Source organism: Lentinus tigrinus (assembly GCF_003813185.1).
Source record: "Lentinus tigrinus ALCF2SS1-7 unplaced genomic scaffold L226scaffold_43, whole genome shotgun sequence".
NCBI lineage: Eukaryota > Fungi > Basidiomycota > Agaricomycetes > Polyporales > Polyporaceae > Lentinus > Lentinus tigrinus.
Genome location: NW_027137952.1, coordinates 114,301 through 142,147, shown reverse-complemented (window position 1 = coordinate 142,147; position 27,847 = coordinate 114,301). Strand labels below are relative to the sequence as shown.

Sequence of the window (27,847 nt, the reverse complement as noted above, 5' to 3'; positions counted from 1 at the left end):
GATATTAATCATGGACTTCTGTGTTTTATTGATGTTGATATGCTCGCATCATGCAACTTAATTGCACACTCCAGTCTCGTTTGTACTTACCCGAGGGTTGTATCACCTTATTTAACTCCATATGAACGGATAATTGAGTCTTGTTGCCATATTGAATCCTCTCAATCCAATGAGAGTACTTGCCCCAGCAGCAGTGAGTGATTGAAGTACACATTGAAGTGCAGCGGTCTAGACCCTCGAAGGCGCCTACATATAGACGCCGGATGGTTGGTATTGTTGTCTCCTTTTTGTTCGCGTAACCTCCTCCCTGACCACTACTACGCTCACGTTCTCCCCTCTTGCTTTCTGTGCTCTTGCTTTCTGGATGCTTTCCTACTCCTGCTGCTGCTGCTGCTGATGCTCGTGTGACTCTGTACTGCCTGCTTGTAATCAACCATCTACGCGTAACTTATCGGTAATTTTTGGATATACAAACACTCAAAAAACTATGGGCCCCGGTATCGGTACCAGGCAGGACGCGCAAGGCAGCTCGAGCGCGACCCCGAATTCGACTGCGCGGCGCGACGCCGAGGTGCGTTCTCGCGCTTTGTGCGGAATTACATGCTGCGTCGGAGCCTGACCGAAATTCGAATCGTAAAGGCTGCGCGACTGCGCCAGGAGCTGGAGCTGAGCAACATGCGGCTCTCGCAGATGCAGACGCGTCTCGTTGCGACCCTCGACGAGCTCGACGCGTCGCGGGCCGCGCACCAGAAGGAGATGAAGACGGAGAAGCGGGCGAACGAGAAGCTGAGCGAGAAGCTCGATCGCTATCTGGACGAGGTGAAGCGTGCGGAGGCGGAGAGGGACGAGATGCGCGAGGTCGTGTCTATATTGGTTGAGAAAGGTGTGTCCTTCGTTATTCTCGCAGGTGGTCCCGTGTTCGTTATCACAAGGATGAGGAGGAGGTGAAATGTTTGTCCGCGATTGGGGGGAGGGGGAGGTCGGTAGTCTAGTGGCACCGTTGCGCGTGCCATTGATGAGATCTTCCTTGTTGACCTAGGCAGCGACCGCACAAGGCCGGGCATGTCGAGCCTGTACATTTGTTCAAGTTGTGAACGTCGGCGAGTCGCGTCTTCTTGCGAGCGTTTTGAAGATTGTGGGTGTTTGGAGCCGAATACCCGCGACTCAGGACACCTCGTCGAGCCTGTCGTTGCACAACGTTCTGAATCTGCTTCTCTGCGCTTGTGCTGACTTCGTCAGACATCGCAATGGCAGATCTTGTGGTTTTAGAGCTGTGAGACCGTGGTTGGCGTGCGTAGTACTGGTACCTATGCTCATTATCTTGGATTGTTTAGTCGAGAGATGCAATGACTATTCCGTCTGGCCCTACTCACGTATGAGCCTTGCGCGACCTCTAGGTTTGTCCATCCGCCCTCTTGTTCACAACGTGAGCTTATCATACTGTTTTCTTTTCTATCGCGGTCACTGGTCCACCAGAACCGGCGCCTCTCCGCCATAGCTCGCGACGAGCAGACAGCGATCGCGATGTCATTCATGCTGCTCTTCTCGAAGCCATGACACGGCAACTAGAAGAGGAAAGGCGAGCTCATGCTCGCACAAAAGAACAGTCTGACGCGGAGATCTTCCGGTTGCGTGCGATGGTCGCCCGAAGAGATGCAGAGCTCGAGGCGTGTGTGACGCACGCTGGACATCGTGTCCTGCTGTCGTCTTCGTACCCCGTAGATGTGCCTCCAGAATCCTCGCGCCCCTGCCCAGCGTGCGTACACTCGCGCCGACATGTCCCAGAAGACGTCCCCATTGGACCGTCCCGGCCGACACGAGGCGAGAGGGCACATGAAGACGAACGAGTCCTATCCCACACACTCATCAGACAACGCACACTTGAACGAGAAGTGGAATACTTGCGACACCAGGTAAGTATACCCTCTAGCCTCCCGTGTTGGTATTGATATCTCTTCTAGCTTCACGAAGTCACGTCTCCCGAAACAGCCAGCGATATACCTGCACCTCCGCCTCAGCCACCTATGAATAATCCGGAAACCAATCGGGCTACTGCGACTAGATCCAAGCAAGCTGTCGGGCATGTGATCCCGTTGTCTGGTCGAGACACACGTTCGCCGCCTAGTCCACAATTACTTCCTCGCGCAGGCCCGGGCTCCCCTACCCGTTTCGAGCTCACACCGGGACGCCACCTGCACAGGCCAAACACTATCACAGAATCCTCGCCGCTCCCAGGCCCCACACATTCGGCAGCGGCGGAAATAGCAAGATTTGACTCATCCCCCGGGCTTGGGTTGGAAGACCTGAAACTGCAGATTGATCTCCTGTCGACAGAGATTGTGGCGTTCGGCGCGGAGCGCGATGCGCTGAAGAGAATGCTCGCCGAAGCGCGGCCGCGGGTATGTCCAGATCGTACCAGACGTCCGATGCCAATTGCCTGATGTTGGGCGCAGGGTCGCGACGTTCCTACTGCCGGCGGTCCAGAGCTTGTTGAGCCCGTAACCGCATCAACACCAGTGCCAGTGCCCCAAAAGCCAGACGAGGACGATCTTACGACTCGTGTCTTGCACCACGAGGAAGAATGTGCCAGGTATGTCGTGGATAACGTACTACGTACTATGTTCCAATACTGAGCTGACGTCTCGCGTCACATCAGGGAAACTCGAGCGCTGCGCCGGCAGCTCGAGGAGCTCGCTGCGGAGAGTGCGCGACGCGAGCAGGCACTGCAGGCCGAGATAGACAATCTCCGCCAGGCGCTCCTCGACCCTCGCGCTGCTGATGGTCCCGCTGCACGCGAGGACCAACCCAGATACGCATCCGGCGATCTGAAAGTGCCATCATCCCGCGCGCACCCACCGAACCCTTCGGCGCCCCGCGTGCCCGCTGTTGTTCCAACACCGGGCACGAACTTGGACGATGCCGCCGCTCGTCCGAGGACGCCAGACGCCCTTGGGGAGCGCGATGAGCAAGAGGGAGCACGTCCGAATGCCGAAACTACCGAGGACGGAAGTGAGCTTGACGAGCAGTCGATGGAGCTTGCGACGCCGTTGCACCACACAATCCTCTCGCTCGCGGACGATGATCTCCTGTTCCCCTACACGGACCACACCAGTACGAGCATGCTCGTCGAGCCGTCGGAAGTCCCGCTGCCTATCTCCCCAGACGAGTTCGACGTCGATGTACCGCTCATCACGTTCTCGCCCCCGCCTGCGGACCCTGGATATCCGCAGACGTCCACACCATATCGGCCGTCTCCGCCGTTGAACGCCGAGGGGGCTCGTATACCGACTGACTTGCTCGCGAGGGTTGAGAGCATGTCACAGGCGCGTGTCGATGCGATCGAGCGCGAGGTGGAGGAGAGACAGCGAGAGCTCGATCAGAGGACTCGTGAGCTCGAGGAGAAGAACGCTTCACTCGCCCGCCTTGAGGACCAACTAGCGCATGGTGGCGCATCCCAGACCGAAGCTGAGGACGCTGTGTCGAAAAGCGAACACATGCAATGAATGTCACGGGCCAGACGTAAAGGAATCTTCGTGCGACGACGATCGCCTTGGTCAAATCCACCAGTCAGGTCCGGGAACGTGTATGCACCTGTATGGGCACACCTGGCCTTTTGCGCATTCTCGTGAGTACGGTCTTGAGCTTCAGCGCGCCCCTCATCAAGGTACTGAAAAGTTGCAGCAGGTTACGTGGCTCGTCGTATAAGTATGCTCATAACTTCATATTGAGCTTTTATGAATTGTCGCTCGGACTACCTTTTGGTGTCGCGGCACGGACGACTGCTGTTACTGGAACATTGTATGGGAATGAGTGGGGTCATCCACCTCGCGACCACGGTCGCGACGGTGCCCTTCAGACGTCTGAGCTTGAAGGATTGTATCTACCATTTACTAGACGGTCGAGCCCTGTATACCAACATATGTGGGTCACTGTCCACGGAACCTGTACGTTCTCTACGAGTATGAGTTTGGCGTCCAACCAAGTTGCCGAAAGACTCCTTGAACGTGATGTGCAGTGGGGCCATGAGAAGTGGTACTGAACGTTGGAATGTCGTTTATGTCTGTAGGGACTGACACTGCCCATAGTACTCACATTTGTTCGCGATACCTTCGTAGGATTCTATCCGAGTCAGTCAACCTAGGTCGACGGCGACGTCGGTGATATCATTCCTGTTGAACTTGCAGAGTCACATCCCTGAAGGCAGCGGGGGCTTATAACACCTTTCCCCATCTGAGGAGCGTGGTATCTGCACTTCTCTTCATGGTCTCCTCCTGAAATCTCTGAATTTGCCTTCGCATCTTCTCCATAGATGGCAGAAATTTGACGTCGAAGATGCACCCTTCCGGCCATCCAAGGCGATAGGTACGACGATTCAAGGACCGCAATGAGAACCTGGTAGGCATGCGCCGCGCTACGCTGAAGTCGAAAAAGAGCGTGTGCGTTGCCGACAGCTTCTGTGCGTCGTCGAGCTTCGAACTCATTGCACTTGAGTGCATCGAGACAAGGACAAGTGGAGGTGCAATCAGTTCGCAAGGGTCGAGGGACTTGTCCCGTATGTATGAGAGGATAGCGTGGCCTGGACTTGGGACGCTCTTGAGCAACCTTGAAGAAGGGGACCTTCAAGCGACTCCACATCCTGCCTTGAGGAATCGTCTCTGATGTCAGATACGCCTTTGAACACGAAGATGATGTACACACTCGCTTTAGACAATAACTCACGAGCAGCCACGAGCGTCCCAACAAGATCCACGAGGAAACGAAGCCCCTGCAGTGACCCGCCAGATGAGAGGAGCAATGAAAAGTCTGCCAACGAACGTACTGCGATAACCTAGTAACACAAAGGAAGAACTAAGTAGCAAGCACAAGGCAAGGACACGAGGATGTATACGCCCCCGTGCTCGCGGCGTGCTGGTCCATGAAGACGGGTCAAACATGCCATACGATTCAGACGATCCGTGCTCGACTGTATAGCGTCACGCGCGTGAATCCCTGCTCCAGATGTCTAGACACCTCGAGGACGAATTCATGTTAGGAATAGACAGACCGGCGCCAGCAATCCTTGAGGGCAGTGCGGGGTGGGATCTGGCAGGACGCCCATGAGATTCCAAACAGCTAGCGATCCAGTATCCACCCCGGCCTCTCCCAGGAAGTGGCCGCCACGAGGGACAGACTCATCATACACACATCAACGCGCAGCGCGAGCCTTCCTCGTCATCAGATCCCAGGCATTGAGTTGATCAAGCCTCGCTGCGACATCGCTTCATCATGGCCGCACCAGCCGGGCTCGAGCACCACAGGGCGGTGCGATGCTCTCCCCGATATGGTGCGTGTTGTTGTGCACCATCGTCCTAACCCCGGGAGGCGGTGGCTACGCACTCGCGAGGCCCGGTGCTAGCCATCTTCTGAACGGTCGAGCTCGCGCGGTCCTTGGCGAGACAGACGCGTACGGCCGGCCGAACGGAAGAAGAATGGAGGTGATGTGTCTGCAGGCGTGGGAGGGTGCACAGCTTGTGGTATGGTGTGGCTGTTGGATCGCGTGTGTGCACGACGGGCGATGGAAGGATATGCGAGCGACGAAGCTGGTCCGGAATGCAAGATGAGACGGAGATGGCTCTCCCGGCTTCTTGTGTGCTGTGGTCGGTGATGGACTCGACGCGGGAAGGGCGGCGCTCGCGGTTGGTCGCACGGACGCCCGCGGACTAGGAACTGAAAGAGGCAGCTATTCGCACAGGTTGGGTGTTCTCTAGGTTCGGGGGCCTTTACGACGCTGCCCAGGACGGTAGGTTCCTCGTGCTGGGAGCTGGGAGCTGCAGACCACAGCAGCCCTAGGCGATATCGGCATTTTGCACTCCGAGCTGAATGCTTCGGCCGTCCGGGTCGGCGTTCTGTGTCCCGGATGTGTGTGACCCATCTGAAGAACACTTTCATGTACAAGAAAAGAGAGTTCAGATAAACTCGTCCGGATTCCCATGAACACGTAAACACAACGCACCGAATATTCCCACTTATCGTGTGCGTAAATGCATCAAATGAATTCAATCCTGTTTCCTGTTACTGCGTTACTGCAAAATGCAACCGCCGTGCAGTTGTCAGCATTCCGGTGCCTCGCATGTCCCCAGAATCGTCTCCGCTCACCATATCCATATCCATCCAGGCTTCGGCACATCCGCATCTCTCTTTGCCTCCTGTCCCAGCCGTATCAGTCACCAGTCACCAGGAGCCATCAGTATCACGAATGCTATGCGCGCCTTCTTCGACCCACCTTCCTCTGTCACCCAACTGCCCGTACAAGCAGCTGCTGGCCTGCCAGAACACGAGCAATTCGCGCCGAGGTGTCGGGCGCTCCCACGCTCGACGCTTCACAACGCGGGAGACATAACAGCGATGCGCGATGCAAGATGCAGGAGGCAGCATGCAGGAGATGCAGATGCGAACAGTCGCCGAGCTGGCGTGCATGGCCCACAGGCTGTGGACGCATCAGCTTCCTTCATTCTGGGGGGGGGCAGCCTCGGGATGGGACCTCGGGCCTCAATGATACCACCAATCGGCCTCGAGCGAGTGACGTGGGTCCCAGCTCGACCTACCACCCCGACGCTTCGAGCACGATCCCTTTCCTCTTCCCCTTCCCCTGATCGAGGCAGCGTGCCGCAGCGCAGCAGGATCGCGGAGCGGAACCATCCGCTGAGCAGCTTCGAGCTTCGAGCTCCGGGGTCTATAGGCGCAAGTGCGGTGGCAGCTCACCGGGGTTAGGTTGGGTTGCGATCATATGCGAGCGGACGCGGAAGTGCGGTCCAGTCTTGGGTTTCGGTGGGTGGGTTGAGTTCTGAGAAAGGATTTGCGAAATGCCATTGCGGTATGACGGGAAAACCACCGTGACAGCCCGGTGGAATTGAGGAACTGCTGGCTAAGCGCTACAGATGCGGCTCGCGACAATCTCTCCATTTGCGAACACAACGGAGCCCCGGTGAGTCCGTTGGTCGGAACGCAGCGGAGCAATAGTGGTTGCATCGGAGCTTATGCTAATACTGTCGGTGGGTGGTCAATGACAGCCCAAAGGCGAATTAGGTTTGAGGAATAGAATACGTACCGAAGACGACTGTCTCCCGCGGTACGGTCGGCAGCTGATGCAATCACACCCCCACCAGACGGTGCGCATTCAACAGAATTCGAGAGCCTTCTGTCATGGCAATGCAGCGGCCAGGATTAGCAACACGAACCGCAGGAACGACCCGCGGGGGCCGTCACAGCCGTGCAGCACATCTCAAACGTCCAATAGTCCGGTAGTACCTGCGCGACAGAGATGCGTTGCATGTCGTCGAGGCCAATAATGGCCACGGCGGTGAATCGTCGTGTACAAGGTTGACTATAGGCGTGCCGTACATTAACAGCGCAGCGCGTCCCCGCATGCCAAATAAGTCACCGGACACCGCCAATAATGACTGTCTCCAGGTGATGAACACGAACGCGTCGTAAAGCATATACGAAGGAAATGCAATCACCTAGCTTGCCTCCTGCGCCGTCATGCCCGGCCGGGCGGCACATACGTCACGTTCAGTCCGCGAGTATTCGCCCACGGCCGCTGTGGGTTCGGCGGCGCAGACGAGCAGGGAGCCTCGGCCGGTGGTGCCGGGACGCGTTTGTACTCCGGCTCGGGCTGCTGCTTGATCTTGTCCGTGGACGTGCGGGAGACAGCGGGCGGGGTGTACGACGAGACCTTAACCTTCCGTGTCTTCGAGTCGAGCGACAGAACTTTGTGGGTCTGGTTGACCGGGTGCGACGCCTGTGCGTCCGAGCCGGAGCCTGGGGTGGTGGAGCGAGACGCGGCAGCGGATAGGGTGGGGAATGCGCCTTCGGCTGCGCGGGCTTGCTGGATGACACGCTGCCGGTCGGCCTCCTCCTTGGCAAGGGTCTCGCCTATACGGTCCTCGAGCATTTGAATGAGCGCGTCGCGCGCGGTCGGCGTAAGAAGGGCCTCGGTGCAGTGTGGGCAGGCGAAATTGGGAAGGTTGAGTTCGCAGAGGATGAGTCCACATGAGCGGCATATGGGCGTGTATGTGGAGAGCGTGTGCATTCTGGCTGCAGGGACGGGAAAAGTCAGCAGGGCTCGACGATAGTCTCGAGCATCGGATAAGACACACAAACGACCTCAGAGTCAGGGTGGCTCAGAGTTCAGTCACTGGTCCGAACAGCGCATCCGAAAATCCCGAGCTTCCCTGGAAGGCTACAACCACAACCACAAACGGTGCAACGGCCACCTGGATGAGCGTGATGTTGCGAGAAGGATGGGGTTTACACGGATGAATATATGATTTTTCTACACGAGGAGTAGGCGTATGCGGTCTGTCCATCGAATGTAAACAGCCGGCCGATAGCTCAGACCCGCAAAGAAAGCTCTTCTAGAATCAAACCAGGACCATGTCGGTCATCCATGTAGGAGCGAGTGCCGGTGCTCCATGCCACGCTTTCACCTTTCGGGAGACGTGGTCTCCCTATCGATGACCGAGCATCTTCAAGCTCGTAAAACTCTCAATTCTTGCGGACAATGCTCGTACGACCACATACACCCATGTCTGATTGATGACGAGAGGAGGAAGAGACGATTCAGGTGTATACGATATCAAGTATTCACGTTCGCCTGTTTTTGACAGGACTGCACCCTTGCCATGATGTACCCCCCAATCGTCCCCATGGCATGCTCAACCACATGTCCACGGTCCACAGGCTGCAATAGCGACTGTCCTACGCACAGAGAACATGCGATGTTCGGGGTTATCCGATTCCTCCAGCATACAGCCCAATCCAATCCAAAGGACGACGAAGGAAGCAGGCAAACCACAGACACAGCAACTCTACACACCTTGACAGAAACATCCTCCCTTCGGGTCTTTCTCCCTGCCCGACCCCTTACGGATGTCGTCGCGCAACTTCTCAAGCGCGCGCACCTCCTTGCTCTTCAATGGGGTCTCCTCCTTCTGCTTTCCCTTCGCCTTCGCCTTCACCTTTGCTGGCTGAGGCGTCTGCGTCCTCGGTGGGATCCTATCCGACGGCAGAGACGACGCCTTCTTCGTCCACGCGGTATGCATAAGTCCTAGTATCTGAGATTTCCTCCTCTGGGTACGCGTTGTTGTCTAGCGAGTGATGCGAGGTCTCGAGGCTCGACAGACAGCAGGAACGAACAGACGAGATCGCCGAGTTGTCGAGGACGCAGTCTGCAGAGCGGGGCCGCTGGCGATGGCGGTGAGTCCGCCGGGCGCCTGGAGCAGCGAGTGGCCACTGGCTGATGGATGATCGAGATCGCGCACGAGATTGGTCCGCGCGCGGGGTCCCAACAACTTGAATTTTTGAACCTCGCACTCCGCCGACATCATGTACTCACAACCACTCGGACATATCTCCAATCATGCTTTATTCGCGTTTCATACACGCTCGCTCGCTCGTAATGCGACTCCACCAAGACAGAAGAGTGCGGGCAGTGTTTCAGCGCTGGCGCAACGGGGGACAATATTCCGGACATCACAACTCGGCGCGAGATCAAGCTCAAGCTCCCACCACCACCACCAGCAGCAGCAACACGCAGTGCGGTCTGCTGATGCATATCCCACCGTAATTGCTTGTCAATTCGTGCGGAACACTCCGACGGGGCCGCAGAGGATTCCGGGGTTCGTAGCTTCTAGCCTACCACCCATGCCACGCAACCTTGCCTCACGGCCGTCTTGAAACAGCTCCATTGGAGGAAAGTACGGACCGACCTTCAGCTTCGTCCGTGTATACCAGCTCCCTGTCTTTGGTCCACCCACGAGTGCGCAGTAAGTGATTGCGATTGCATATTCAACTACCGACGCGGAAGCTGTTGGGAAAGTGGATGTGGAGTGTGATGTGAACAGGAAGCCCATTTGGGCGTACTATGCGGAAGTGGGAGGGGGCATGCGCGTGCGCAAGGGTCCTCCTCCCGCTCCTGGAAGGTATTGCGGCGCGATCACGGACATCCATCCCTCCGTATCCCATCGGAGCGCAGTGCAGTCCACGGTGGTCGTTACGCTCGCGCTCCCACCGACGTCTCCACGCCGTCTGCGTCAGCGACCGCGAGCTCTCGACTGGACGCACGACGTATGGATGACGTTGCACAATCGCCATAGTCTGGCTGCTGGCATCTGCGCGTCCGCGGACCACAGCACAGTGCTGGCAGTGCCTGGCAATTGTCAACTACCTGATGGTGTTTCGAAATCACGGCCACCCTGCCACCTACTGTAGTCTGAATCAGCCCCTGCGGCCCTCAGTCGGTATTCAGTCCCTGCTCGCAGCACACCCCAGGTGACCCTCGTCTCCACACGCACCTAACGGAGATTATGTCCCCCAGTAGTGCCGGTCGCCCATCATGCATCATGCATCACTTGGTCGGTCATCAATCGACCCTTAGCACACAACTGCCCGCAATGCAAGGACAGCCATCACTTTCCGCTCCGAAGACCCGAATTCGGATACTTGGACACTCCGGGCGCCACCCGCAGAGGCTTCTCCCGACCTCATCGGCAGAATCCTTGACAAGCTCGGCCTGGCAAGCGCGCAGATACTCGTCCGCGTCACCGCCATCGCACCTCAGGGTCGATGAGCCCGAAACGACCGTGCAGGACGCCTGATGCGCTACACCCCAGAACCTTACCGATGCACCAGCCAGCCCAGTCCAAGGAACACCTCCGGAGCCCGGACACCCGCAAGAAGGTCCCAGTCTGCATGCTCCCCCTCACGCACCTCCTCCGGTGATGTTTCGCCCGCTACCTTTAGTCTGCGGAATATATAGCGGACGCACTGGCACCGGCGCACACAAAGACATACGACGACGGACATACGCCTTCCCGACTCGTCTGCCGTTCCCCCGCCCGAGCTCGGGCGTTCACAAGCCGGAGCACGTCTGCTCGCTCGGCGTGGGACGCTCCGGGCGCGGCGGAGGATTCGCGCCCTCGTCCCGCATGGGGCGGCAACAGCGAGGAGTCCGGACGTGCCAGGCACCGCGGGTGGTCGCCATTCGTCCTCGTCCTGATTATAGTCCTGCAGCGTGCCACTTCACACTGGCCTGCAGGACCAGGACCAGGGACAGGGCGGACGCGCTCAGACTGCGACCGGTCGCCAGGTACGCTGGTGACGAGGTCCTCGCCCCCCTCTCTGCTGTTTCTGCGTCCTTCAAGCTCACGCAGACTCCCGGCTTCTTCTCGCGTCTCGCGTCTCCTCAGACTGACAGCTGCCAGCGCAGAGGCCAGCACGGCACCCGCCGTACAGCGGTCACCAGTCGACGTCCATGGCATCGGAGCCGTACTCACAGCACTGTGACGGACGCCAGCCTGCCAGTGCCAGCCTCTGCGCATGCGTCATCTGCACCCGTCTCCCTTCACTCGCTGGACGGTAGCCTTAGGCGCAGAAGCAGGCAGGCAGGCACGGCGGGCTCGACGCTCGTGCGACCACCCATCACGCCCAGCCGCATGCGTGATAGGAGCGCACGATCGCCGATACCCACTTACGACATGCAGGTGGATAGAAGCACGAAGCCCCCAGCGCTGAGCGGCGGGCGCTCCACCACCGCGTAGCCTGTTTCCTGTGTTCTCTGGAGTCTGCCGTCTGCTGCTGGGGGGGGGAGGGGGGAGGAGTGGCACTAGGCCAAGTTCGAGTCCTGGCTGTTCCCGCTGGCTTCTTCTCCGACCGCCCGCTCAAGCCTCACCGGTGACCGGTGGGCCTCTCGCTCCTGGCTGCGCAGCGTGGTTAGGTCGGCTGGAAGCCCGCACCAGCAGAGAAAGGAATTTTCTTGATGTGAACTCTCTTCCAGTCGCGAGTGGCAGCGACGTCTGCATGCGGACGTGGATGCGGATCGTACAGCTCAACGGGACGGTCCGCGGAGCGTGCACGGACGTGCAAATTTTTTTTTGTCAGTCTCCGAAACCGAAGAAGCGGTGCGAGAGCGCCCGCTGAGGGAATTGTTCGAGAAGACCAGAGCTGGAGGGCGCGCACCTGTGATGACTGATGGGTGGTCAAGAAGTCGGACTGCGCCCCACCATGTCGTACCAGCAGCCACCGCTAGCTGGCCAGTAGCTCGCCGTGGCGACGGCCGATTCTCCCGTGCTCCGGAAGTGCGTCCTGACTAGAATATATGAAGGAGCGACTCGGCCTGGGCTCCTTGTGGTATGTGTTAGACGGCCGCTAGCCTGAGTCCGAGGGACGCCCGTACTGACCTCTTGCACGGATTATCCGACTTCCATTCTCTCTAGTTGCCCGCCTTCTCGCCGACGGAGCATGAGCCTCTGTGCCGTCGCCGTCGCCATGGCGGGTCGAGAGGACTCAGGATGGGCAAGACCAAGACCTGCCTTGGGCGCCTGTTGTGTCGGCGGGGCCCGAGACTTCGCAAAAGAAGTGAAAGTGACGCGTCACCGAACGGTTCGAATGGTCCGCAAACCTCGGAGCAGAGGCGCATCTCGCTGGCGGAGCGGGGGGCCGACAGCGTCGTGGTCGTGGTGATGTAATACCGAGACTCGAAGAAGAGCACGTCGCGGTCCGTGCTTGCAGGATCATTCCGTGCGTCTCGCTCGTCTCCCGTCTTCAGGAAGCGGCTAAGGTGCTGCCAGCACTTAAGTTGGGTCGTGTCGAGGGATCGCGCTTGTGGACAGGAAGTGCGACATGGACGGCAGCGGGGGGACCAGGGGAGTATGCGATGGACCGTGGACGTCGGGGCGGGGAGCACACCGGGTGTGGGCAGCCTCGGTGGGGCGAGTGTGTGGCGGCGTTTGGGACTGCGTAGGTCAGTACGTTGCGCTGTCTGCATCACGCGGGATTAACTCATCTATCAGCTTCTGCCCTCCGGTGCGTCTAGATACCACCTTTGGACGCATACCCTGTTTCATCACGAGGAGGGAGGTTCGTCGGTTGCAACGCGAGCTATGTTGGTCGTGTGTGTCTAGAACGTGCCGCGATGGGAACAGCGCGGTTGAGAGCGAAATGAACGGTCGTAGCGGAGACCGGGGGAATATGCGTCGGCCTGAAACATTGGCTTGGTCCAGGGGACCGTGAACCGTGAGGAGCGAGACCGCATGGTCGAGGCAGCAGGACCCGTACCTCAGGAACACGGACTCGACATCGTGCAGAAGTGGAAGATGTCCCGCAACTTCTCCCGCATCACCGCCATCTCCATCATGTTCCTTCCGACGAACAGCCCGAGTCGAACCACCAGCGAGGGATAGAGCCCATGGGAGCGGACAGCGCGGCGAGTGGTGTCTGGTGTCTGTCGACGCGTACGAGGGGAGAGAGAAGAGCCAAGAGCCGCTACCCTCACCGCGGGGCAGCAGGGGGAGAAAAAGGGCGGCGAGAAGCGGTGTGCATGGGCGGGAGTCGGGCGGGAGGGAAATTTCCCGCAAGGCCAGGGTCCGGGCGTCCATCGCGCCTCTTCTTGCGCTGCGGCGCGTCGCCACAGATGAGGGTGGTGGGTGCGCCGCCTTCCTGTGATGCAGAGCGGCGCTGCGAGCACCAATGAGAACATGGAAGGCGGGGATGGCGGGCGGGCGTGAGCCAAAGTGAGGTGCCGGCGCGCAAGATGGATGCGGGCTTGGGCTCGGGCTCTGGGATGCTTGCGGGTGTGTCGAGCGTCGGTCGGCCTCTGTCGTCTTCGTGTGGTTCTGCATGCTGCTCGGAGGGAGGCTACGTGGAGCAGGAGAAGACGTCGAATCAGCGGATTCCGGGGCGGGCGCAGCGGGTAGGAAGAGACAAAGCCCGAGATGCTCTAGGAACTGAGCCATCACCTCAGTCACAAAAATCGGTCGAGAGTCGTCCAAGGCGCTGCTGGCTCGTAGGCGAGGCGTCCGTCCTCCGGGCGAGCTGGAGACGTCGAGCTTCGAGTCGGGAGCACCGACCTGGCGAGAGCGGAACCACACCAAGACGCCGCCTTCCCGCCGCGCTGCCGGGATGTGTGAACGTCCTTATTCACTGGGAGCTGCGCGAAGATCACTCCGAGTCTTGCCCCGTCTCGCGTCAGGCAACGCTCGAACGTTCGTCTGTCCGGCAGCAGGCAGCAGGCTCGCGGCCGCACCGCTGAGCCTGATGGCGGACTCGTAGTAGCTAGCCGTGCGGTCTGCCGTCTGGTCTGCCGTGTACGAGTACATAGGCGAAACCCTGGATGTCGGCCCTGACATCGGCCAACCATGCGGACAGCTCTGCATTCCCCGTAGTACGTGCTCTCTGGAACACCTGCTGTGCCGTGTGGTCCGTGGTCCGTTACGGCACCCGCCCGCGTTCTATAGACTACCGTGACAGACGGTTCAACGTTCGCCCATCTCATCTCGCGGGAGCAGCCTGAGCCTCGCGAAGGAAGAACGGGCCCAGCTGCCTGCCTGAGCCTCGCCGGGCTCGGTTCGCGCTGCGGGGCCCGTTTCAGCTTGACACGGACGTATCCCGTGCGACTGCGACGGTGCCTGCACTCGCATTGGGCGGATAGATTGGACATGCCAGTGGGGGCGGATGCCGCGGGGGTGGTGCCATGCCATATCGTGCGTGCGTGCGTGAGTGTACGTGTGGCTCGTGATGCATGCATGGTTCGTCGCCCGCGGTGCGTGGGTCCGTGGTTCTCCCTCCTGATTGAGTTGGCCAATCTGAGCGCCGCACGCGGGACGGCTGTGGATTTGTCCCCAGGCTCGTGCGCCGTAATTGCGGGTGGAGAAATGAGAGATGGCGTGTCTGTGGGAAGAGAACCGTCCGTCAGCGATGATGCCGCGGCAGAAGGCGGAGAGCAGCAGCAGGAACACCCGGAAGGAAGGGAGGAAGGGAGGAACCTGACGCCAGCTGCACGAGGAGGGGTGCATGCGATGGAAGGGGAAGAGGAAGAGGAAGGACCCTGACTCAGTACTCGGAGCTGATCCTCTCGGGCCAAGTTGGGTGTCGGCTGGGGCTGGGACCGCACCTGGTGCGAGTGGACCGTCGTGCTGGTGGAGTGGGTTAGCGTGGGCGAGGCTCAGTCGAGCACGGCACGGCTCTCGTTCTTACGCACGCACACGAGATGTTACGTAGAGCGAACAGCGCCCAATATGCGTACCCTGAGGCCTGAGGAACACCCCGCACGCTTGGCCCTCAGCACGTATTCCTCAGCGGCTTCTCCGCCCGCTGGCGGACCCCAATGCACACATGGGCGCCGCCTGAAGTGGAGTTCCTGCAGGGACGCAGGCTGCTGCAATGACTCCTTCACCCCATCCTTGCGGGCGCCGTCAGTCGCGAGAGAAGACCGGCGGGCTTGTTCCTTGACAAACATACGGCGATGAGGAGCGGAATCCCCGTCGCACCGCTCGACGTACGGGTGCACATCACCTGTGCTCGTCAGTTGATACGATACGATACGAACGAGCCTGAGGCGACATGACAATCCGCTGTGCACATGCGGTCCGCGGACAGCAGCATGATAAACAAACAGCGTCTCTCGACAATGCATCCGCGCCCGCCAGACAGAGAACAGATAGATAGCGAGTAGCGAGCGTCGAGCGTCGAGCCTCCGTCGGAGCGATTGACGACGGACGATAGCCATCGCGACCACAGTCCGAGTCTGCCGCGCGGCGCGCGTCTTGACTCGACATCGTCGACTGCGCTCGCCATCCTACCTCCATCGCAGAGTCCATCGCGTTGCGCCGAGGCCTGACCGCGGCACCCATCTGACCGTCTGACCGTCTGACCGCCCAAAGCTAGCACGCTATGATAGGTCTAGTAGTCAGCAGCACTTCCCGGGACAGCGCAAACGACGTCAAAGTGTCACGGACACAATGGTGGCGGTGACCGCATACGCGTCACACCAACACGGTGACGCCGCCGTCACTCAGGCCTCGGGCTGCCCGAAGCCGGCGTGGGTCAGGCATTCCTATGCAAGTAGTTGCGACCGTGGACCATGCATAACTTGTATGGCAACGATGACCGCTAAGCCCTCTTCGTCGACGATCGTCGACGTTCGAACGCGGCTCAGGCTGCTGCAGCTGGGCGTGAACGTTGAACGTTGAACGTTGAACGGTCTTGGCTCGCCTCGCCTGAGTCTTCGATGGTACATTCCGATGATGCTGAGTCGACAGTCGATAGTCGACGGGGCTTCCAGGCTCTCCGAGTCCACGGCGGTTCGTCCCCGCTCCCCGCTCCCCGCTCCCCGCGCCCGGCTCCGGCGGCGCACACGGGTCTGCAGCTGCGGAAGCTCGAGATCCCAGAGATCCAGGCTGGCAGGACTCGGACTATGCTGTGGCCCAGTGCGGCCTGTATGTGACTACCGAGTTTCCAGATCAGAAAGCCAAACAAGTCCGTACGTACGTCGTACAAGCGACGTTGGATACTAGACGTGTGCGCGATCCATATGCATGATCCATGATCCACCCATGGCACCTATCACATCGTGCATTCATCCTGAGCTCATGCATGCAGCATCACCGTGGACGCATCGCGTGCTCCCCGCGCTCCTGGCCGGCTCGCACCTGCCAAATTGTCGAGTTTGTGTTTGTCCGTGTCCGCCCGTCGACAGAGATACGCCAGAGATAGGAGCTCCGGGCGTCCGGGTCATCTCTCATTTTTCGTGGCAGCATAACGTTAATGCGAGCTCTGGGGGTGCGGGGACCGCCACGCCCGCGGACAGGAAGGCATCGAAGTCGAAGCCTCCGTCGTCGCTGAGCGTGCTGCTCATCAGCAACAAGCTTCAAAGGTTCAACGTTCAACCTCCACCGTCACGGCAGTGGCCAATGGCTGACTCACTCACAGTACGTACGTGCAGAGTACGCGCACTGTGCAGCAGCAGCGCCGGCGAACACATGCAACAGCAGAACAGCAGAACAGCCAGAGCAGCAGAACAGCAGAACAGTGCAACAGCGCGCAAGATGCAAGATGCAAGATGCAAGATGCAAGATGCAAGATGCGCAAGATGGCAGCGGCGGACAGCCCGAACAAAGAACTGCGCGACCGCCATCGCACATCGCACATCGCACATCGCGCATCGCGCATCTTTGCCCCGCCCGCCCCGCTTCGTGGGTGTCTGGTGTCTGTTCGCTGTTTTCGTTGGCTGTTCTCCGTTGCAACTCGCCCATCGTCTGTGTCTGTGTCTGTTGCGTGAGTCTACGCGACGTGCGGTGCGGGATGACACCAACACTCATACCGACACGAACACTAACACTAACACGAACACGAACACGAACACGAACACAAACGCAGACACGTACGCCAAGGGGGGGGAAAAGCTTCGCCAGGGGGATGTGCGCGCCCTAACGGCGCGCTGGACGTCGGATCCGGATGCGCAGAACAGCAGAACAGAGCAGAACAGCAGAACAGCAGAACAGAAGAAGGATATGCACGCCGTTCATTGAGCGACGGACAATGCCAATGCCAATGCCAATGCGATGACAGTTCCCGCCATGGCTCCCTGCTCGACGGGTGCTCCAGACGAGCAGATGAACAGCGCGAAGAGGGAAGAGGGAAGAGGGCAACAGATGCACGTACATGCCACGCATTGCAATCTGCTCCGAGGCGCAGACGGAGCTCGTCCGCGGTGAATGACCGTCGACCGTCGACTGTCGACTGGCCAAAGGCCACTGATTGGGCGCATTTGCATTTGCCCTGTTCGGTGTTCCCTGTCACCTGTTCCCCGTCGCCTGTTGAGCAAATCGACATCGACGGGTGTGTGTATTCCGAGCCACGTACGCGGGATAATACGATGTAGCTGCGCCGCTCCGACTCCTCATCGCAGGAAAGGCGCTATGACAGCGCACACACGCCCACGCCCACGCCCACGCCTGCGAGCAACAAAACATTATGCAGCGTCGCTCGTGCAAGGACTGGAGACATATACATATGCACGCTTCCGATCTGTCGTCCGTCCCCTCGTCGGACGACAGCGAACTCCGAGAAGCGTCAGGGGGCGTCCTTCCGCTCCCACCAGGCCGCCGACGCCGACGCCGTGCTCGCCACTCGCCACTCGGCCAAGGGGGGAAGGGGCCCAAAAAGGCTTGGGGACCCTGACGACGGGGCTCCGAGTCCGGGGTGGCTGCGTCCTGCACGCAGCCACTGTCGCGTTCCCAGATCCGACGAGCTGTGCGTGCGTACGTACGTGATCGAGTTCTCCGGTCAGCGGTCAGCGGTCAGATGGATGGCACGGTGTCTGTGTGAGAGGCTTTCCGGGCGTCCATGATTTCGCGACTGATGATGACTGATGACACAGGATGGGTAGCCAGGAATGGGAAGTGTGATGAGAGGACCCTGAGGGAGAGAGGGGAGGAAGAGCTTAGGGGAAGATCGTTTACCCCGCGAACGCGTCAACAGAGTCAATTGACTGCTGTGACGCTGGTTTACAGGTTGCATGTGCAGTTGGGGGGATCTGAGATGATGGGACGCGGCGAGCAGCGAGCACCACTTCCAACTGGCGATTGGCACCGGGTCCAGTAAGGGGGCCCCATCAGCCTGGAAGCTCGTCGCTCGAGTGGCCAACACTGGAATTTTACGCCGGCTTCCTGGCTCTCGTAAAGTTTGCGCAAGAATTGTACATCCTGCTCCGTGTACGTGACCCGTCCGAGCATCACAAAGAACCAAAGATGGACTAGCCGTGCGCCGCAGAGCAAAGAAGCCACGCCGTGTCCCAGAATCCCAGAAAGAAGGTGGGGGCACTGGCAGCAAAGGGAGCAATTGACCGTGACCGTAAGGCTCGCTTGCGACCGAGGTGAAACGGGTCGCAGGCGAGTCTCAAAGAAGTTCTGGGCCGTGCCTTGTCACGGTGTGCAGCCGGGTCGAGCGCGGGACGGTCTGGAATTAGCGTTGGGGAGCTTTGGGGGGTCGTCCGTCGCGGGTGCGCGCCCGTCAGATTCGGGAAGATTGCCTGATCCAATACATGGCGACGCTCGCCACTCGCCCCTCGCCACACGCTGCGGCCCACAAACGGGCTCTCCGAAACTGTGTGGGGCCTCAGGACGCTCATCTGCCACGGTGGTCCGGTCTGCCGTCGCGCTCGGCCAGGCTAGGAGGTGCTTGCGCCGCATGCGGGGGGGAGCCTAGGATCCCGGAGTCTAGGATGGAGGATGGGCGCGGCTGTGACGGCGATTTTACAAACCTTGTAACGCGAAGCAGTGCAGCGTGAGTGCGTTCTGTGATGCATGGTGGGGGACGCAGAGGCTGTATGGACGTGGGAAGAACGCGTGGTGGCCGAGGACGGCAGGGAGGAGCCCAGGGAAGCTATTTGCCATTTGCTTCCGCGGCGTCTGGGAGTCCCGCGCGCGCGAGTGGCCCATCGATCAGAGACGAAACACTGAGAGGACAAGGGAATATGACGGTGGTGATTGGGATCAGAGCGTGGGTGGGCCGTCCTGTGCAGCAGGGCGCGTCGCGTCCCATTGTGTGGGTTAGAGTTCGATCATGGCGAGGCGAACGGGACTGGTTCCCAGAGTTGCGTCGCAAGGTGTCGAGGGGCGTGCCGGAGACTTGGAGAACGGAAGGCTCTGGTTCGCAGCGCCCGCGGGGTGGTCCGGGGAAGGGTTATTTCTGTCCTGAGAATATTACTTACGCAGTCCGGGATGGCTGGGATGATTCGGCTGGACGTAACGCGGGGTCAGACCTGCTCGTAAGAGGAGCCCCATCAGGGAAGTCGAGAGAAGCGCGGGATGTGCTAAGGGCGTGCCAGGCGTGCCTCGAGGGCTGCGGGCGTGATGCGGGCGGGGTGCACGGGATATGGATCAGCAGGCGTCAGCATTGCACGGCACGGCGAACGGGACAAGAGGACGGAGGACGACGGTGGCGACGGGCGACATCTGAGATTGGCTGGCGGAATCTTGGGATGGGCGAAGGATCAATTTGGCACGAGCATTTCAGGAACAGATAACCCATTTCTCCCGGTCACACCTTATCACTGCGACCCTGAGACGGACGTGCGGAGGGCGCCTCGCACGCGGACGAGTGGGAACTGATCAGAGAGCGAAGAGCTGATGGCTGATGCGACGTCCCAGCCCGTGCCCGAGGATGCACCGGGTCCTTGTGCGCCTGATCCCGAGGCAAAGTGCGTGTCGCGGCGGCGAGGGAGGGCTGCTGGTGTGTGCTGCTGCATGTGTGCTCATACATGTCCGTCAAGACGTCCATCTCCATGCACGGGCAAGGGCACCAGATGCCGACGCGGAGGACAGCGCGCGCGGAGCTCAGAAATTGAAGCGGCGCGCAGAAAAAGACGGGGGGTGATGGGTTGCCATGTATGGGGGGTTGTGCACTTGACCGCCGTGAAATTGTTGTGGGATTGATGGGATTTGGTACATATGCGTGTGCTGGTGCAGAGATTGGGTGCGCGCCCCTTGTTCTTCTCCTTCTGCCTTCCTGATCTCTTCTCATCACCTGCCCATCGTCTTCCCGCACAGCTCCCCACCCACCGCCTTCCTCAACCAGTCCGCCCGCCATGGACAGGCCGTGAGTCTCTTCATGTATATATACTCGCTCAATCACCCCCCAACATCATCCTATCAACAGTCGTTCCCCTCCCGCCCCCGACGACCGACCGCCCAGGTTCTCATCGCCCCCGCCCACCCCCAAGCACTCCCCGTCTGACCCTCCTCGTCCCCACTCCCGTCCAGACAGTCGCCTCTCCGACTCGCGTCTCCTCCCCCCTCCCAACGCGCTGCCTCCCCCGCGACACTCTACCGCCACGCCCCACGCGTCTGCACAGGCCATTCCTCCCGCCTCGCCCCCCCACAAACGCTTCAAGCTCGAGAATCCGCTCCCGCCCCCGCCGCCGTATCCCTGTCACGTCGATCAGCGCTGGGTACGTCTTTGTTCGTCATTGATCGCATTACGCTCCTAACGTTCCATCATCCGATCACTTGTCTGCCATGCTCGTTTGCGGTTCTCTCGTGTGTCCAGCACTACTCCCACGGCCCTTATCCCACATCCTTCTATCCATATCCGTATCATCAAAACATGCCCCACCGTGTCGAGGAAATGACCGTCGACCGGTCAATAAGGTTCGCACCGCCTTCCTATTCCTATAAGAACGCCCGTCACCCATCCTAACCTCCCACAGCCATCGCTCTGACGGCCCAGCCCAATATCAGTTCATGCCGCACTCGCACCCCACGCCTCCCCCCATCGCCACTCTCCATCACTCCCCCGCCCTCTCCGCATCCTCCCTCGAGAGCACCTCGATCTCTCCCTCCCCTCCGGTATGTTCCCTTCTCCTCCTCATCTCCCTTTCCACCCTTTGACGCCTCCCCATCCTATAGATTACGCAGCCGTCTACCCCGTACTACTCCCACTCCGTCTCCGCTCCGCCCATGAGCCAACCTCCGCCATACCCCTACCAGCCCAACGGCGCCATGCAGCGCTATGCGGACGACCCTTCAGCTCCCTACGGTGTCCCTCCGGGTGCCTCGAGCCTCGCCACACGCTCTATCCGGCCGACCATGGTGAACACGCAACCATATCCTGGCCAAGCCAACTACATCATCCACACCGACGACGCCTCGACGAAGCTCTCGGACCGCGTCCGGCGAAAATGCTACAACTGCCGTACCACCGACACCTCGACCTGGCGGCGGTCAAGCCTGACCCCAGGCAAAGTGGTACGTGCGCCTCCCTTCGCCCCATCGCCATTGCCTCTCTTTTGCACCCGTGCATGTGAACGCATCTGACGCGCCTTCGTACCATTCCAACAGCTTTGCAACAAGTGTGGGCTTTTCGAGCGCACGCACTCGCGCCCACGCCCTGAGCAGTTCCCACACAAAAGGGGCCCGGTCGTGACCCAGTTTAAGCAGCAGGCGCACCGCGGCACGCCGCCCCCAGCGCAGATGGCGGCCCAAACGTCGCAACAGCTGCAGCAGCAACGGCTTCCGTCCATGAACGCGCAGATGCTGCCCCCGCACCACTACTCGCACCCCTCCCTCTCACCTCTGATGGCCGCTCGCTCTGCCGATCCCAACCAGCAGCAGCAGCAGTACCGCCAGAGCGGTGTCACGGAGATCGGTGCACTCCTCAACGGCCCTGGGGAGGCACAGAGCGCAAGTGTGGGCGGCTCGCCGCGTCAGGCGCCCCAGCAGCCCCCGATGTCGCAGCAGGAGCACCAGCAGCACCAGCATCAGCACCAGCACCAGCAGTCGACGCACGGCGTGAAGCGGCCAGGGTCCCCGCTCGAGCAGCCCATGCACCAGCAGCCCACGCCCGAAGCCCACGGACACGCCTCGCCCCAGATCGCCGCAGGGTCCATCCCGAACAGCCCGCGGAATGAGCGGCGGGAGGCGCCCTCTGCGTCGTCGACGGCAGCGGCGGCGGCGGCGGCGCATCGTGCCGGCAACTGACCAGCGGCGAGCCGTCGTCATCGTCGGGCCTCGTGATATCTGGCCGTGCGCCGCATGATAGAGGGCGGGATCGTGAAACGTGGAACGAAAGCGTCGAGCGTCGTCGGCGGGCCCACGCTGGCCGCCCGTCCTATCCCACACACTCTCTCATTCCACAATATCAATATTCCCCCAGCCCACCGCAGCCCGTCGCAGCACCTTCCCCGTCCGCCCTCTCCGGGTCCGGATCCGGCTCTGGATCCGGCTGTCCGCCGTGTGTCCGTCCCTCCCGCTCGTTCATTCGTTCGTTCGCCCGTTCGCCCAATGTTCGTCGTTGCTGTATTTATCGTGTATTTTTTGCCTGTCCGCGCGTGCGTGCGCGCTGCCGCTCCGCTGCTGCTCTGTCTAGATTCGTTCAGACCGACTCCCCATCCCCGTCCCGTGTATCGCTTACCATGCCCGTTACCCGTTACCGTCGTCGTCGCCATTTTATTCGTTTCTCGTCGTCGTCGTCGTCGTCGCCGCCGTTCTTTACTCGTCGTCCCCCGCCCCCGCCCACTCGTTCCTGCCTCGGGCAAGGGACAGGACGCGTACCGTGTACGTAGCCGCCTCCGGATCTGAGACTCGCTCCGGAGCGGGTCTTTGTCCCGGTTGATTGAGAGAGAACGGACGTTTTGTGTTTCGTGTTTTGTGTTTTTGCGTTTCTCTTCCATCTGTTCTAATCGTGACGTTCCCCTTCCTTCGTTTCGTTTCGCTTCGCTTCGTTCGTCGTGCTGCTCGCAGACTGTATTTCTTGGTTCCCCGTCCTCCGCCATGCTCTTTGCTTTCGAAATTCCACGCGCTCGTGTGTCTTATTCGCGCCCTGTCCCTCTCTGCCTATCCCTGCCTGCCTATCCCTGCCTATCCCTGCCTACCTACTTGTCTATCCCTGCCTACCTACCTGCCTATCCCTGCCTATCTGCCTATCCCTATCCATAGCCCACGAAGAAAGTCTTTTTAGTCCCCACTAGTCTACCATGTTTGTTCTTTCGCGTACATATATTCGCCCCTCGTGCTGCACGTGGGTGGTCGTCGTATTCAATGCGCAATGCTCAATGCTCATCAACCATCTATATTCGTTGACGGTCACCGATCATCCACCGGCACAAGCACTAAGGGAGCATGTTGCAGGCTGCGGCGCCTCGAAGCTCGATATTCCCCCCGGAGTCTTAGAGCTGAAACCCCTCCCGTCGCCGTACTGCAAAGGGCACCCTCGCAACGCGCCCGACGCGCCCCTTGAGCTTCGGCTCGTTCTTCGGCTCCTTTCCTCCCGACGCGTAAGTACTTCTATCATCTACTTACATATGGCCGTATGCGCACAAGGCCAAGGCCCCGCCGGAGTCTGAGATCTGATTTCTGACCCCGTCCACCCGACGCGTATATGCATGTACTGTAGCTACGTACTTATCATCTACGCGAACCGAACAAGCGATCGGCGAATGCGCCTCCTCCCGAGTACTAGTCCTCCGAACTCCAGGCCAACAACCACGCTCCTGTCCCCATTGTCGGAGTCGCGTCCCGTCGCTGCGTGCTAGGTGCAGGTGCCGGTGGTGCCTTTCTTTGAGAAGAGTTCCTCTACTCAGCACTCAGCACTGTGCCGCATGCGAGCGGCTCGAGCCGGCGAATAACGCGCACTCTCTCTGATGGAAGGACCGCCTCCCAGTCCTGCACTCTCTCTGTCAACTTGAATTATATTATGGATATATGGATATATGGATATATGGATGTGGAAACCTGGAAGGCCCCGCCTCCTGCAGTGTGCACCCGCACAGTCACGACTCACGACTCACGACTCACTGCGCAGGTTGTCTTATGTGCATGGCGCACCGTGAAGTGCATCCGACTCCCAGTGGCAGAAGTGAGCTCGGCGAATGACTGCTTGGCGCTGGGGCTTGACCCGTCCGGAGGAAGATTGAAGTCTTCCAGTGTTCCAACTTCCCTGAGGCCTCCTACGTTACCGTACGTGCCTAGGTGCCTTCTGGGGTGCCGACGCAAGCTGCAGCTCACGGCTCCGAACTGTCGCGACGTCGACGTTGACGCTTTCCATTCAACCATGATGCACAGTAGTTTGAGAGCTTCAACATCTCAATGGTCTCCCTCGCCGCGGCTCGCGCGTCCGACGTCGGCCGCGGGACGTCGAACGTCGTGCCCTGGCTCCTGGCTCCTAGCTCGGGCTCCTGGGACATCCCGAGCTCCGCCCCCGTCGCACTTGGTTACAGTACTTCGTCGGGCGGGATCAGTACTACCGAGTTATTGTCAAGCGCCCCTTCCCGCGCGCCGCTGCCGCTGCCGGGGCCGCACTTAAGCGGCCGCGGCGGTGGGCCGCCATCAGAACCCATCGGTCACAACAAACGATTGGCTAGCGGCCACCGGGGCGGCGGGCCCAGGGGCGCCGCTGAGATCAGAACCGTCACGCACGTTGCGCTGGCGCACTGGCGCAGGCCGCCGTATGTACCTCCCGACTCCCGAGCTGCAAGTTCCGGTGTAGCAAAAGCCGAAGATGCAAGACAAGACGACGACGCTGGGCGCAGACGACGACGGCAACTTGCACTTGCACTTGCACTTGAAGCTCGAAACGGGACCTCCCGAGTGGACGAGTCCCGCCAGCTGGCACTGGTGACTGACAGGCTCGCGCGCAGCGCGCATGCAATAGAGTCGATAATTGCATTAGATCCACCCGGGACTCGGGAGGGTGATCGGAAGCTGTTGCCAACTGGCACGTTGACAGAAGGTCGCGAGCGAAAAAAGCGTCGGCGACTCGGCGTTCTCTCGTTGAGTACGGTTCTTTCGACAGAACGTCCACGCTCCAGGCTCCATGCCGCAGTGACGATTCCGAAGAACATTCCCCAGGACCAGGCTGCAGCTGCAGCTGCAGCAAGGGAGTGCTGAGTCAGGCTGCAGGCACGTTCGAATGGAGAAGGCCAGTACGTACGTGCGTACGTATGCTCTACGCTAGTGCTAGCGGTGCTGACTTAGGACTAGCCTGCAGCTGCTAGCCACAACGGGTGTGCATGCTTGCCAGCGTCCGCTAGGCTGGCGAGTCACGAGTGGGCGGAGGGAGGAAGGACAAGAGAGCGTTCCGGTGGAAGCAGTCGGCTGGGCCATGGAACGTTCGAAAGGGAAAAGAGATCTAATCGAAGCGCGAGTGGCGAGTCGCGACGACGCCACAAAGCCGCTGGACCCCGCAACGGCCGCCTCCGCCCCCTCGTTGCTCGCGTACGTTCTTTTGCCCGACGCACTTGGCACTTGGCACTTGAACATTGAACCTTCTGCCCGCAGCGGTTCCTCCACGCCTCGCTTTCTGCGCCCTCCCCGAGCTCGCCGATCCACCCGACAGCCGTTGCACGCTCGCCGAGTCGCCCTCAAGCTCAGGGTCCTGCTGCGGATAGTATGTACGCGACGCCCATGGCCAGCGGTCGAGCGCACGGCGCACGCAGGCGTTCTTTGTTCATTTGGAACGCCCGCCCTGCATTGAATATTGAATATTGATTTCCTGATGCGCCGATATTAACTCTCCCATCGACCTCTGGTCCTGCGCCCGCTCTAGCCTCCCCATGCGCGCATGCGCATGCCCACCGACCCCGAGTTCGAAGCTCGAAGCTCCACCGGGAGCTGATGACGCCTCATCTCGCTCTCGTAGGCTCAGCTTCCGGCCCAACTATGTATGTAGTAAGTACTACCACCTACCGCCCCAGGCTCGTCTCCGTCTCCATCTTCGAATTCGAATTCGCGGTCATTCACGTCACGGTCGCGGTTGCGGCTGCGGCTGCCCAGCCCTGGTACCGGCCACCGGCCACCGGTGCGTCTTAATTTCCGCGCGCGTCGGCCCCGGAGACGTCTTGGGTGAGGCTGGAGGCTGGAGGTGAGCTTGGGGGGCGTCCGATGCGGTAGCGGCGTTCCTGCCCTGACTTGGGACACACCGGCGCATGTGCTCTCAATGGCACAATTCTCCTTCCAGTGGGCTCCTGCCAGGGGAAGCCGCCGCCCGCCCGCCGGAGGCCGAGTCGCTCCTTGGTTTTCAGTTTCAGTTTCAAGAAATTGCAAGTCGCTCGCGATGTACGGGGTGCGTGACTGGTTATCTCAATCCTGCCCGCCGAGCGTCAACTAACCACCCTTTTCTACTCTACCACATATTCAGGCCCGTCCATCTGCGAGGCCGGCCGTCTTGAACGGGCATCGGAGAGAGCGGCTGATATAAGCCCCTCCTCCGCTCTTCCCCTTGGGCCTTCTCGAGCCTGATGCATCCAATCTCCTCGGTCGCACTTACAGCGGCTCAAGCCTCAATGATACGCCTCCGCCAGGCGCCTCCTGCGCGCCCATATCCGGAAAGGACGAAGGACGCGCAGGCTCAGGCTCAGGCTCTCCTCCGGCGATCATTGCGTAGAATTGGACTACTGCTGGTGGTGGTGGTGGTGGTGGTGCTGCTGCTGCTGCGGGGGCGCGGCGCGGGCTCTGTCGCCCCGATTTGGTCACTGGTGCGTTCTTCCATTGCTCGCTCACATTCATACATGGTCCGTCGCCATGTGCTCACCTTTTGGCCTTGGCCTTGGCCTAGTAGATCTAGTTTGCACACACCCGAACACCCGAGTTTTCGAGCATGAAGCACGCAGCACGCAGCACCGAGCACCGTCACCGTGACGGCTGTCGTCGACTCTCGCGCGTGTGCCGAGTCGGTCGCGCAATCGTCTGGTAACTCAATAATACACCATCACTGTGCGATGGATCATGCATCATGGCCCTATGCCCTATGATTACAGAACGCAGCTCGACCGCGCGCGCGTGGACATTGGATTCATGGTGCTCCCCGGCTTCCAGCGGCCGTAGGGCCGTGCCCGGCACTGGTATTAGGTGAGCCGTTCCGAGCACATCGACCCTTCCCTTGCCTATTATGGCGTACGCCTGAGTCTAATTGTCGTGTGTGTCGCTTGCTGATGCTGGACGCTACAGGCTACAGGCTGTAGGCTACAGGCTGATGAAGATGATGACGACGCGGCGCCATCTGACGCAGGGACGACGTGATAACCACGATCAGGGCACAGCGTGTTGCCTGCCAGTGTGCACTGTGCACCGGTTGCACATCCGCCTGTTCCTCATCATCAGCATCAGCGTCAGCGTCATCATCATCACCACTCTGAGCTTGTTCAATATGCGTCTATGGCCGTCGTATCTGCACACTACCAGTGCCAGTGCCAGTGCCGGCGCAGGTGGCATAAACCCCGGAAGATTTGCGCTCGGAACTGCGCGCGCACAGGGCGCAGCGCAATTTGCCAGCCAGCAATGTATGGTATGTCGCCGCTCAACGTTCGACACTTGACTTTACTTGCAATCAGATGAGGCTCTCCGTGCGGCCGTCTACAGCATACCAAGACACCAGAGACGGGCTCATATAATATAGACGGCACGAAGGTCCACTTAGCAGCGGCAACTTGCAACGCAGCACGCGTCACGCAACGGGACTCGGAGGGCAACTGGGGCCTCCTTCGGACTTCCTCTGGGCCTTCCTCTTCCTCTTCCTTTTCTCTTTCCAGTCCGCA

The 27,847-nt window shown here is 60.0% G+C and overlaps 10 protein-coding genes across 10 annotated transcripts; 6 read left to right on the top strand and 4 right to left on the bottom strand.

Moving 5' to 3' along the window:
* The first annotated feature begins 311 nt into the window (after nt 1–311).
* On the top strand, nt 312–3,591 carry L226DRAFT_265401 (uncharacterized protein). Its single transcript, XM_067673420.1, has 7 exons — nt 312–571; nt 640–883; nt 1,335–1,397; nt 1,477–1,913; nt 1,962–2,399; nt 2,454–2,590; nt 2,657–3,591. Exons 1-7 carry the CDS (start codon nt 488–490, stop codon nt 3,501–3,503), a joined length of 2,250 nt encoding a protein of 749 aa, XP_067530400.1. The 5' UTR covers nt 312–487; the 3' UTR covers nt 3,504–3,591.
* A 3,928-nt stretch (nt 3,592–7,519) lies between these two features.
* On the bottom strand, nt 7,520–9,083 carry L226DRAFT_548004 (uncharacterized protein; the record flags this gene model as incomplete). The annotated part of the gene is made up of 2 exons (XM_067682551.1): nt 7,520–8,076; nt 8,858–9,083. The coding sequence occupies 2 exons, from the start codon at nt 9,081–9,083 to the stop codon at nt 7,520–7,522; spliced, it is 783 nt and encodes a 260-aa protein (XP_067530399.1).
* Nucleotides 9,084–10,505: 1,422 nt separating this feature from the next.
* On the top strand, nt 10,506–11,951 carry L226DRAFT_265313 (uncharacterized protein). Its single transcript, XM_067673419.1, has one exon. It carries the CDS (start codon nt 10,761–10,763, stop codon nt 11,577–11,579), a length of 819 nt encoding a protein of 272 aa, XP_067530398.1. The 5' UTR covers nt 10,506–10,760; the 3' UTR covers nt 11,580–11,951.
* A 375-nt stretch (nt 11,952–12,326) lies between these two features.
* L226DRAFT_539458 (uncharacterized protein) lies at nt 12,327–12,897 on the bottom strand. Its single transcript, XM_067681687.1, has 3 exons — nt 12,854–12,897; nt 12,609–12,781; nt 12,327–12,558 (listed from the first exon to the last, which is right to left on the bottom strand). Exons 1-2 carry the CDS (start codon nt 12,882–12,884, stop codon nt 12,612–12,614), a joined length of 201 nt encoding a protein of 66 aa, XP_067530397.1. The 5' UTR covers nt 12,885–12,897; the 3' UTR covers nt 12,327–12,558; nt 12,609–12,611.
* A 1,135-nt stretch (nt 12,898–14,032) lies between these two features.
* On the bottom strand, nt 14,033–14,930 carry L226DRAFT_265293 (uncharacterized protein). Its single transcript, XM_067673418.1, has one exon. The coding sequence runs from the start codon at nt 14,829–14,831 to the stop codon at nt 14,292–14,294; it is 540 nt and encodes a 179-aa protein (XP_067530396.1). The 5' UTR covers nt 14,832–14,930; the 3' UTR covers nt 14,033–14,291.
* Nucleotides 14,931–20,099: 5,169 nt separating this feature from the next.
* L226DRAFT_265273 (uncharacterized protein) lies at nt 20,100–21,169 on the top strand. Its single transcript, XM_067673417.1, has 3 exons — nt 20,100–20,767; nt 20,866–20,966; nt 21,026–21,169. Exons 1-2 carry the CDS (start codon nt 20,268–20,270, stop codon nt 20,945–20,947), a joined length of 582 nt encoding a protein of 193 aa, XP_067530395.1. The 5' UTR covers nt 20,100–20,267; the 3' UTR covers nt 20,948–20,966; nt 21,026–21,169.
* On the top strand, nt 20,923–22,295 carry L226DRAFT_526351 (uncharacterized protein; the record flags this gene model as incomplete). Its single annotated transcript, XM_067679043.1, has 4 exons — nt 20,923–20,966; nt 21,026–21,164; nt 21,225–21,563; nt 21,657–22,295. 4 exons carry the CDS (start codon nt 20,923–20,925, stop codon nt 22,293–22,295), a joined length of 1,161 nt encoding a protein of 386 aa, XP_067530394.1.
* Nucleotides 21,973–23,190, bottom strand: L226DRAFT_265236 (uncharacterized protein). Its single transcript, XM_067673416.1, has one exon. It carries the CDS (start codon nt 23,087–23,089, stop codon nt 22,313–22,315), a length of 777 nt encoding a protein of 258 aa, XP_067530393.1. The 5' UTR covers nt 23,090–23,190; the 3' UTR covers nt 21,973–22,312.
* Nucleotides 23,191–24,273: 1,083 nt separating this feature from the next.
* L226DRAFT_265220 (uncharacterized protein) lies at nt 24,274–25,503 on the top strand. The gene has a single exon (XM_067673415.1). It carries the CDS (start codon nt 24,402–24,404, stop codon nt 25,200–25,202), a length of 801 nt encoding a protein of 266 aa, XP_067530392.1. The 5' UTR covers nt 24,274–24,401; the 3' UTR covers nt 25,203–25,503.
* On the top strand, nt 25,310–25,954 carry L226DRAFT_265210 (uncharacterized protein). The gene is made up of 2 exons (XM_067673414.1): nt 25,310–25,529; nt 25,593–25,954. The coding sequence occupies exons 1-2, from the start codon at nt 25,417–25,419 to the stop codon at nt 25,786–25,788; spliced, it is 309 nt and encodes a 102-aa protein (XP_067530391.1). The 5' UTR covers nt 25,310–25,416; the 3' UTR covers nt 25,789–25,954.
* The last annotated feature ends 1,893 nt before the right edge of the window (nt 25,955–27,847 follow it).

What these genes read in the sequence shown, in the direction of transcription:
- L226DRAFT_265401 (XM_067673420.1), top strand. Translation starts at nt 488, where the DNA reads ATGGGCCCCGGTATCGGTACCAGGCAGGACGCGCAAGGCAGCTCGAGC. An exon ending in GTCTATATTGGTTGAGAAAG is followed by an intron (nt 884 to 1,334) that starts GTGTGTCCTTCG and finishes TGGATTGTTTAG; the next exon opens with TCGAGAGATGCAATGACTAT. An exon ending in TCGCCGAAGCGCGGCCGCGG is followed by an intron (nt 2,400 to 2,453) that starts GTATGTCCAGAT and finishes TGTTGGGCGCAG; the next exon opens with GGTCGCGACGTTCCTACTGC.
- L226DRAFT_265313 (XM_067673419.1), top strand. Translation starts at nt 10,761, where the DNA reads ATGTTTCGCCCGCTACCTTTAGTCTGCGGAATATATAGCGGACGCACT.
- L226DRAFT_539458 (XM_067681687.1), bottom strand. Translation starts at nt 12,884, where the DNA reads ATGAAACAGGGTATGCGTCCAAAGGTGGTAT. An exon ending in TATGCGTCCAAAGGTGGTAT is followed by an intron (nt 12,782 to 12,853) that starts CTAGACGCACCG and finishes CAACGTACTGAC; the next exon opens with CTACGCAGTCCCAAACGCCG.
- L226DRAFT_265293 (XM_067673418.1), bottom strand. Translation starts at nt 14,831, where the DNA reads ATGCACCCCTCCTCGTGCAGCTGGCGTCAGGTTCCTCCCTTCCTCCCT.
- L226DRAFT_265273 (XM_067673417.1), top strand. Translation starts at nt 20,268, where the DNA reads ATGCGTGTGCTGGTGCAGAGATTGGGTGCGCGCCCCTTGTTCTTCTCC. An exon ending in GTCACGTCGATCAGCGCTGG is followed by an intron (nt 20,768 to 20,865) that starts GTACGTCTTTGT and finishes TCGTGTGTCCAG; the next exon opens with CACTACTCCCACGGCCCTTA.
- L226DRAFT_265236 (XM_067673416.1), bottom strand. Translation starts at nt 23,089, where the DNA reads ATGGCGGAGGACGGGGAACCAAGAAATACAGTCTGCGAGCAGCACGAC.
- L226DRAFT_265220 (XM_067673415.1), top strand. Translation starts at nt 24,402, where the DNA reads ATGGTCTCCCTCGCCGCGGCTCGCGCGTCCGACGTCGGCCGCGGGACG.
- L226DRAFT_265210 (XM_067673414.1), top strand. Translation starts at nt 25,417, where the DNA reads ATGGAACGTTCGAAAGGGAAAAGAGATCTAATCGAAGCGCGAGTGGCG. An exon ending in TCCGCCCCCTCGTTGCTCGC is followed by an intron (nt 25,530 to 25,592) that starts GTACGTTCTTTT and finishes TTCTGCCCGCAG; the next exon opens with CGGTTCCTCCACGCCTCGCT.